Source organism: Rhinolophus ferrumequinum, chromosome X, assembly GCF_004115265.2.
Source record: "Rhinolophus ferrumequinum isolate MPI-CBG mRhiFer1 chromosome X, mRhiFer1_v1.p, whole genome shotgun sequence".
Lineage (NCBI taxonomy): Eukaryota > Metazoa > Chordata > Mammalia > Chiroptera > Rhinolophidae > Rhinolophus > Rhinolophus ferrumequinum.
Window position 1 is genome coordinate 83,687,179 of NC_046284.1, and position 10,347 is coordinate 83,697,525.

The following is a 10,347-nucleotide window of genomic DNA, read 5'->3' on the forward strand; positions in this document are numbered from 1 at the left end:
ACAGGAATGGACCATTAATATAGATAGTGTGGCTGGGTTACAGAGAATGCACCTGTTCAGCTCTGACAGAGAGTGCCAAACAGTTTTCCCAAGGGCTGGTACCAATTTACACTCCCACCAGCATTTGAGAGTCCCTCCGTATCCTCACCAACCCTTGATATTGTTAGTTGTCTTGGCTATTCTGGTAGATGTCTCCTGATATCTCCCTGGGATTTTCATGTGCATCTGTACCTCTGGGGACTCAAGTTGAGCAGCTTTTCATTAGTTTATTGGTCAACTCATTGAATGTCCTGTATTGTGAAGATCCTGTCAAATAGTTTCCCAATTTTTCATTGCATTGCCTTTCTCCTTCTTGATTTTGGGAGGCATTATAATCTATACACAAGACATATATTCTGTGGTTTATACATGTTGCAAATACTGTTCTCTCTGAGGTTTATTTGTTCACTCTCTAAATGTGTCTTTTGTTGAACAGAAGTTCCTATTTTGATAAACTTGGAAGTACCGATGTTTTCCTTATTGTTAGGGCTTTTTGTGTCCTGTCTCCAATGTCTTTGCTTACCACGAGGTCATAAAAATGTGCTCATACGTTATTTTCTAGAAGCCTTCACTTCTGGACTTGATTTTTGTTTATGGCACAAGTGAGGAGCCACCAAGTTAATTCTGCCCACCCCTGCCCCCAAGGTGGTCCAGGTCCACTTGTTTTTTTCAAAACCGTTCTTCCCCCCACCCTCCAGGAAGTCAGTGACACAAGTTGTTGTAAATTCCGTGACCTCGCTTGTGTGAGTCCTTTGGTGGACCCTTCTCTTTTTTCCATTGTATGTTCATGTACTAGAAGTGCATTGCGTTAATCATTACAGCGTCATAGTTCATCTTGCTAGCTGGCTGTGAAAGTCCTGAAAAGTCTTGTTTCAGATGGATTTGTCTGTTCTTGGATCTGTGTTACCCATATATAATTTAGAAGCAGCTTGCCAATTTCCAGTTTCAAAAAAAGTGCTGGTGTTGCATTGAATCCATAGATCATTTTCACGGGACTTCTATCTTCAATTCACTTGCGGACAGTTGTCTGCTAATACGTAAACATGATACGTGTCTGATTTATGTAGGTCTTCTTTTAATTTCTCTCAGAAATGTTATGTGTGTGCAGAGATCTTCGGACTCCTTTGTTAGATTTGTTCCTAGGTGTTTGCTGTTTACTGATACCATAAGAAATGGTTTTTACACAGACAACAGTGTAGTGGTTAGTAGAGGGAAAGGGGGAGGGTGGACAGCAGAAAAGGGTAAAGGGGATCAAATATGTGGTGACGAAAGGAGATTGGACTCTGGGTGGTCAAAACACACTGTAATGTACAATGATGTATTATAGAATTGTACACTTGAAACTTATATAACTTTATTAACCAATGTCATCCCATCCACTTGTTTAAAAAAAGAAATATTATTAAATTATTTTCTCTTTATGACTTTAATGCTGATATATAGAAATCCAGTTGAATTTTGTGACGTTGACCAGATATCCAGGAATCATGCTAATTTTTTTTTATTAATTATAAGATTATATATATACATTGCTTTAGTTTTTAATGCAAACAATCCATTTCGTCTCTTTAATTTTTTTAAGAGTTGAGAGAAACTTCCCCGAAGACTCCAAGCGGTCTTGGATCTGTATCTCTTGGTCTGCAACTGGGGAGTGCCCATCCCTAAACCAGTCACTGGAAAGGTAATGAGATTACTCTGACCTGGCTAGTCATCCACACTGCCCTGTATAATCACAACCACTGTGACACGGAAACAGCTTTCCTTTATATTAACCAAGTACGTACATACTTTGAAATGAAACCTTTGATCAGAAAGGTGAAAATCAGGAGGTAGAGAATATTGGATCGATATTGATGGGTTATCCCTCCATGAAAAATGAGCCGAAATTACCATTCTCAAGGTACAGCGTTTCTTAAACAACCATGAATATGTTTAATATTTGAAAGCCACTTGTCGATTGTGGAGGAAGAATTAACTCTTTTTTTTAAAAAGACTTTATTAGGGAAGGGGAACAGGACTTTATTGGGGAACAATGTGTACTTCCAGGACTTTTTTCCAAGTCAAGTTGTTGTCCTTTCAATCTTAGTTGTGGAGGGCGCAGCTCAGCTCCAGGTCCAGTTGCTGTTGCAGAGGTCGCAGCCCACCATCTCTTGAGGGAGTCAAACCAGCAACCTTGTGGTTGAGAGCCCACTGGCCCATGTGAGAATAGAACTGGCAGCGTTTGGAGTTAGGAGCACGGAGCTCCAATCGCCTGAGCCACCGGGGCAGCCCAGAATTAACTCTTAAAATGAAGTAATTTACTTCACACACACCCTTCTGGTGATTATACACTAGAAAATTGTCATAGAAAATGTAACACGTACACATATCAAACTTTTAACAATAGTTATTCATCACTGACAGGAATGCCTGCAATTTAAACTTTGTTTCAAACTTTTCCAAATTATTGAAATGCTCTACCTACCACAGGGTTTTCCATCCTGAACACTATTGACATTTTGGACCAGGTAACTATTTGTTGTAAGCGAGGGGGCTGCCTTGTGCTTTCAGGGAGTTGAAGCAGCATTCCTAGCTTTGATCCACCCGGATACCAGTAGCACCTCCCCTCCCCTCCCAGTTGTGACAAACAAAAATGTCTCCAAACATTGGCAAGTGTCCCCTGGTTGAGCCCCCTTGCTATACAGTGTATGAGATTTTAATATACATAGAATCCTAGGTATATGTAAAGAGGAATGGATGAATGGATGGATGCACAGATGTAAATACACATCAGGATATTCAATATATAACTTTTTATTTGCATAACATAGCCATTTTTCAGTAGCATTAAAAGTTCTTCAAAAACATCCTATGAAATCTGTGTGAGTTTATCTTATGGACATCCAGTATCCTACTGGAAATTTAGGTCGTTTCAAATTTTTAAAAGCAAATGACACGGAAGTAGTCACTTTTGATCATATAACATTGTGGTGGTCTATACCTCTATCTCTACATTTTTTTCCTCTTGAGACTCAATGCCTAGAAGAGGAATTGTAGCATCAAGCAGATTTCGTGTTCATGACTTTTTCTATGTCTTGTCAGATTTCCATCTGGCAAGGTGCTATGCATGAAAGTAATCCATGCTCATTGAAAACATTCAGAATAGAAAGGGTGAGGCAAAAAAACTTATTCTTCCAGAATTTTTTTTCCCCATGAGAATCACCGATTCCCACTGTGTCCCCAATCTACAAGTCTTCCAATTCCAGGAAGTGGTACCACCATCCACCCAGATACTATGGCCATAATCTAAGGGTCATCACTGATCGCTTTCCTTCCTTCATGTCCTCACAGCCAGTCAAGTGTTCTCAGCTGAGACCTCAGACAAAGACATCTCGGAGCAGACACAAGCCGGCCCTACTCTGCCCTGTCTGAATTCCAGCTCTACAGAATGCTTCAGCATGATCAATGACAAATGGTCGTTGTTCCATGACACTAAATTGCGGAGTGGTAGATGACCGGAACACACTCCATGCATTCGTTCTTCCTTCAAGTTCATACACTGTTTCATCAGTATTTTGTTTTCCGTATTCCATTCCATTTCATTTTTATACACTGCCTATTCCATCCTTCATAACCTTGTATTCTGTATTTCTTTGTACATTTCATTCCATTCATTTCTATTCCCTTCCAGTACTTTTAAATCTACAGTGCAAATTTCATAGCCCATTGATTTCATAACCTTGCATATTCTGTTCCTTTCTATGATTCTTTCCTATTTAGATTTCCTCCTATTTTCTTTAATGTTTTGCTTCACTCTATATTTCATTCCATTCCTTTTCTCAAATAACAAACATCACATACAGATTTTTATTTCACATGCCATTAGACATTTATTTCCATCCCCTTTTCCATCCCATGTTTCTTCATAGTCCATTCGATTTCCATCCCACTTGATCTTCCGTTCCCTATCTTGTTGAAGTCCACACTGCGTTCCCTGTATCATTTCAGGTTCCCCTGCAGCCAGTCTCCATTTTATCCCTTTCTGCCTTCCTTTTCAAATCCATTTTCCATTCCATATTATTTAACGCTCCCAGTACGAATTCCAGTCTGTTTTGCATCGTCTTTTCACTCCGGTTGCTCATGCGGTCCAACAAACTTCCCACTCCATTCAGCCCAAATTGCTATTACAGTGACTCTGAAGAGCCCATCTTCAAGGAATGACAAGTGTGCATGGCCCGCACCAAGAATTCCCTCTTCTGGAAATTTATTTAATTTTTATTAGTTATAACAAGGACACAATTGAGGATATGAACAGTTTTTAGGAAGAAGGATGGACCTCGCAGCCACGTGTTACAGAGAGTGAAAAACTAGATACTGTATCCATGTTTGTCGGTCTTGGAATTTTTGAAAATGTAAGCTGCTTCTGTGAAGGGAATATTTTGTGCTTAAAAATGGCCTTAAGAAAATGTATTTATTGATATGGAAAGAGTGTTTTCTGGACCCCAAAAGCAGGATACCAAACAATATCTATGGATAAGTGATTCCATTTCATAAAATAAGATAAAGTGAAATATATATGAATGGCTTTTCTACTAACGGTGGAGTAAAGAGTCCAAGTACTTTCTTTTCGGTGGGTGAGAATATAGGTTTTAGTTTTCCTACACTTGGTTTTCTCTTTAAGGCACTGAACATGCGACCCTGTGGTATATTGAACTTCATGCCTGTGTACCCTAAGATATTTATATTGTACTAACAAAAACAAGAGAGAGGGCCAAATCAGCAGATTACTATGCAGCCCATACAAATGATGATGCATATTTGAAGGTAGTACCACCCGTAATCCCAGGCAATTGCAGCCCATGCTTCGGGAGATCAGGCAGGGGGGGAAGCATCTCACTGGATAATGCAACCCCATCCCCCTCTGGCACGTGGCAGCAGTGCTGAACATCCCGAGCCAGGACAGTGTGGGCCCCACCCCTTTCGTCACCTGCAGGCTGCTCTGTGAACAGACCCCGATGTGAGGCCATACAGGTGCCCGTAGTGGTTCGGCGACTGTCACCTCTGGGTCATTCAGGGGCCCAGTGTCCTGACCAGATTCCAGAATGGACACCTGGCTCGGGAATATCTAATTGACCAGCATGGTATTTCTTTCAAGGGAACAGCATGACAGTGAGCCAGCAGAGAGGTGCTGAAAAGCTAAGCTGACTTGCGGCAACTAGAATTGTTTATACAGTCAAGCCCCTTCAAAACACACCCACGTAGGAGTCCAGGGAAGGATGGGGGATTCACGTTTGACTCCCAGAACAGCGGTCTCTGGAGGAGGGTGGGTGCGGGGAGAGGAGCACACCCGCCAGTTCAGCGCTAGATGGAGCCAGGTTGCGCTCGCTGGGGGTGGGGTGGGGGGAGAAGAGCCACGTGACCTCCAGCTCACCAATCAGAAGTGGAGACCACACCGGCCCCGCCCACCCTCCTCGCTCTTCCAGCTCCGGTTCTACCCAGGCAGCACCCATAGCCGCACTCTCCGGACTCTGAGGGAGAACTTGGCATCATGGCCACCCCGTCGTGTTGGGAGAAGGAGTTGAAGCAACAGGAGGGTGAGGTGCCCGCAGGGCCGAACAATGAGGTCGCCCCTGATCCTGGCGACGCCCGCGGGACCGGCAACCGCAATCCCGGCGCCTGTGTCCTCACAGTGTCGAGAGACCAGTCTCTGTCAGGTGGTGGCGCCCCACACGTTGGCACAGCAGGTGCCTCTTCCTGTGCGGTGGCCGCACCCGGCGCCATTTTGATCGTTGCGGAGGACCCAGGGCCGCCCTCCATGGACTGTGTGCTGACGAGGGGTCGCCCTGAGCACCAGGGCAGCCCGAGTCCCCTCACGGAGCTAAAATGTGTGGGGCCCGAGACGAACCAAAGTCTCCAGACGGCGCCTGCGGCGAGCGCAGACGCCAGGGGGCAAGCCACTAGCGGCGCTGGCCAGGCCGGCGGGCGTCCGACCCAGACCAGGAGCCCAGAGAAAGGCCGTGGGCAGAAGCGGCCCGGCGGCGAAGAGGCTGTCGGGGCTCCGAAGCTTCCACGGTGCTGTCTGTTTCCGGGGGCTCCCGAGCCTGAGGGCTCCGCGCCTTTGCCGCCATCTTCTCCAACGGCTCAGCCCAGCAGCCGTCGCTGCCGCCCCGCACCTCGGGCTTCTCCGTGCAGTCGCGCATCCCAGCCAGGCCCAGCCCTCGGAAGCCAGGCCCTGCTCTCCGCACCAGGCACTGCACCCCGCAGTCAAGCAGTTAGGCAAGGCCCTGCCTTCCCAAGCCGCACCACTCCGCCAGGCCCTGCATCCCGCCGCCGTGAACCCGTGGAAGGCCCTGCATCCCGCCGTCGTGAAGCCGTGGGAGGCCCTGCATCCCGCCGCCGTGAAGCCGTGGGAGGCCCTGCATCCCGCCGCCGTGAAGCCGTGGGAGGCCCTGCATCCCGCCGCCGTGAAGCCGTGGGAGGCCCTGCATCCCGCCGCCGTGAAGCCGTGGGAGGCCCTGCATCCCGCCGCCGTGAAGCCGTGGGAGGCCCTGCATCCCGCCGCCGTGAAGCCGTGCCAGGCCCTGCGTCCCACCGTCGTGAAGCCGTGGGAGGCCCTGCGTCCCGCCGCCGTGAAGCCGTGGGAGGCCCTGCGTCCCGCCGCCGTGAAACCGTGCCAGGCCCTGCGTCTCGCCGCCGTGAAGCCGTGCCAGGCCCTGCGTCCCGCCGTCGTGAAGCCGTGGGAGGCCCTGCATCCCGCCGCCGTGAAGCCGTGGGAGGCCCTGCATCCCGCCGCCGTGAAGCCGTGGGAGGCCCTGCATCCCGCCGCCGTGAAGCCGTGGGAGGCCCTGCATCCCGCCGCCATGAAGCCGCTCCGGGTTCTGCTATCCGCCGCTGTGCATCCGCGCCAGGCTCTGCTGTCCATAGCCACGCATCCGGGTCAGATGCGGCTCTTCGCCACCGTGCATCCTTGCCAGGTCCTGCTTCCAGGAGCCGTGCAACTGGGCAAGCTCCTACCTTCTGCAGCCGCACCACCCCGCTGAGCCCCGCCCTCCGCAGCGGGGGTACCACTTCAGGCTTTGTCCGCCTGAGCCGCCCCACCCAGAGAGGATCATTGCCTACCAGCAGCCCCTCTCTCCCTGCGCATGTTGGCCAGAGTCCTCCTTCCCCGGGGTCCGCCTTAGGAAGGCTTGTGTTCCCAAGCAGCTCAGGCTCTTCTGATCCTGAGGTCCCAAGCCTTCCTTCCCAGCCTTGTTGGCATGCGGTCCGTATGCGTGCCTCTTCACCCTCACCACCTGGTAGGTACTTTCCTTTGCCTCCACGGTGTGATGAGAGTTCCTCTTCCTCCTCCCCCTCCGCTAATTTTTATGGCCAAAGCTCCTCTTCCCCTGAGTTTTGTGGCCCTGACACCGACTCCACTCCTAGCCCTGCTAGCCCTAAGCATGCGTCGCTGCTGGAGTTTGTTGCCCTGAGCCCTGCTTCTCCAGAGGTGCAGGCTGAAATAGGGAGCGCCCCTTCCACCCCTACAACTCCTGTGCTGTGACCCTCCAAGTACATCCTTGTGGGTCCCAAGAAGGAACCCAACACCCACTGCCCTGAAGGGGCTATCTGCCCCCAGGGCTACCTGTGAGGTTTCCACGAGTTCTGTGAGCCAACACCCAAAGCGTTGAGTTTTGAAGCCTCCCCTTCCTAAGACTCCACCATCCAACACTTACCTGCTGTTGGCCCTTCATTCCAGGCCCTGGTCTCCCTCAGAAGGGCCTGCCTTTGCCCCTGAGTTGAAATTTCCCTTTTCCAGGTTGCAGTGCATTTTTGATGAATAAAATTAAAACACTGGCTTTATTGTTTTGTATTGTGATTTTTGATTGAGGTCAAAAAAGGGTTTGTGGTTTGTCCTTACCCACTTCAATTTTGCAATTAGGGGGGTAACTTGTAATCTGCATTTGTTGCAAACATTGCACATGCATTTTTGTTTTGGTGTTTGCTGTTTAATTGTTCGCTTTTTATATGGGTGTTTGGTCTGCTTGAAAAACTATGCAGACACCACTGCCATCATGTTCCCAGAATCTCCATCACCTAGTCTCCTTACTTCTTGAAACTGTGCTGCCTCCACTTAGGCGTTTCCCCAACGTCTGATGATAAACAGTGTCTGTAGTCAGCCCCTTGGTAGTTCTCAAAACAGCACAAAGGGATTCATCATCTGCACGAACAGACTAAAGTGGGGGGAAAAGTAAACTCAGGGAAGAGACCACAAACCGATTGGGTATGCCATTAAAACTGTTGCAACTAAAGGAACATTTTGTGGGAACACATATTTTAAACACTTTTACCTTTGTCATATTACTTATTCTTGAATAATTCTACCGATATCCAAAGACTAGAACAATAAGGTAGATCTTTTTTACTGCAGCAAGTCACAACTTCAGTTCAGAGGGTACATAGTTATTCCCATTTCACAGATGTGGAAATTGAGGCTCAGAGCAATTTTTGGCTTTCGAGATCTCGTTGCTAGTAGGGCTCAGAATTCCTGGATTTGAATCCCAATGCCCCTATTGTCTCACTGTGTGTTCCCCTACACTTTTGTGAATCTGTGATCCTAAGCTTCCTCATTTTTCAGTTTGGCACAATAAGAGTGCATGCCTCCTAGATGGTGGGCAGGATTAACATGGATGGTACCTGTTAAGTGAAAAATAATTGTGTAAACACAATTGTTGTACACTGGAGGATTAAAACAAGGCAATCAATAAACACAGGTTTGTGGGGGCCAGGCTGAAATTGAACCAACCCCTCAGTGGTGGCTCCTGGTGTAGTGCTCCAGGCCTAAGTACCCCAAGGTGTCCAGGAACAAGGTGGTGGTGCCCTTGCAGCTGAGTCCCCACTGTTTCCCGAAGGTCTCCCAGCTCTCCTGCTGGGTGCCCAGCTCCAAGTCAGTGTGGGATACAGAGGGCGCCAGGGTGGTGCACATGGCTGTGCATCTTTGGAGCCCGTTTCACATGCCTGTTGGCATTTTTTTTAGCAGTGATCTTTGCGGCTGCTAGGCTCCTGACCCCAGCTTAGAGAAGAAGGAGGCCATGCATATCTGGCTCTTTGACCAAAGTGGCTGTGCTGGTGGGGACAGTGAGGGTGAGGGTGGAGGCGGGAGGCCGAGGGCAAGGAGAAAGGGAGCAGGGATCCCTGGGCCACTCTGCTATGCGGTAGAGCATTCTCTTCCTTACCCTGCCTATGGCATCCTCAATCATAATGGAAAATCTGGCTAGGTTGTAAACCAGTAGTGGGGGCTTGGGGGGCAATGGAGTGGCATTGCTCAGGTTTTAAGAACTTAATGGGCTGCCCCTTTTTCAGCACAACCAAGATTGTCCACTTGGTAAAAATGAGGCCGAGAACCTTCCCCTGATCCTTAAATAACAACTTTAGTGGTATAACATAGCCCACTGTATGTATCTGTAGCACCTTCTGCCAAGAGAATTTTTTACGTCATCCCTACACACCTGGAGATTGCCTATATCTATGCTCCTTCTGTTACTTACCAGCCCTGAGACCATGGAAATGGTCCTGAAGTTCTCAGGGTCCCAGTAATCTCATATGACAAAAGGGGAATTATACGCTATATTCCAAATGTAGTGGGGAGTAAATTCAAGTACCTATTTGAAGTATTTAATATAGCAGAGAGGAATTGGATTTATTATATCTATATTACTTCTAAATTCACTTTCCAATAATTTTCAAGCTGTTAAAAATTTTCCTTGCATTTATTTTTAGTTTTCTTGTATACCAAGATTCAGAAAGTGTTCTGGATGCTGGAGTTAAAAACAACACAGCTTGATACTTTTCCTCAAGCATCTCAGTGTCTACTGAAGGCAGACACATGGACAAATTACATGAAAGAGCTTAAAATGAAGAATTCACAGTCTTTTAGGGGTATCATGAGAATGCAAAGGAGAGACACAAAGGAATAAGCTGCAGAGTGGGCTGGACTGGGGATGAGTGGCCAAAACAACCCCAGAAAACCAGACAGAGCTGTCTCGTTGTGAGTGTGAAGGAGGTTAATTGTATTCGACAGTTCCACTAACATGTGGGTTCACATTCTGATTATGTGAGGGTGACCGCGAAGGACATCTATGACTTTCACCTAGAAAACAAACTGCAGGAACAGGGGCCTCTAGGAACACAGAGGAACAGCATTTGGATGTACTCGTATTTACTAAGCTTATTTTCCAAATGAGAGAACTGAGGCCCAGAGAGGGTTAGAATTTCCCACAGTCACACTGCAAGTTAGTAATAAAGCTGATATGAACCAGGTAGCCTGACTGCAGAGTGTGCCCTGTGAGTCAC

General features: G+C 47.7%; 1 protein-coding gene across 1 annotated transcript; it reads left to right on the plus strand.

The window, feature by feature from the left end:
• The first annotated feature begins 1,621 nt into the window (after positions 1 to 1,621).
• LOC117015893 (EZH inhibitory protein) lies at positions 1,622 to 7,558 on the plus strand. Its single transcript, XM_033094784.1, has 2 exons — positions 1,622 to 1,720; positions 3,370 to 7,558. The coding sequence occupies exon 2, from the start codon at positions 5,567 to 5,569 to the stop codon at positions 7,556 to 7,558; it is 1,992 nt and encodes a 663-aa protein (XP_032950675.1). The 5' UTR covers positions 1,622 to 1,720; positions 3,370 to 5,566.
• Positions 7,559 to 10,347: the final 2,789 nt, after the last annotated feature.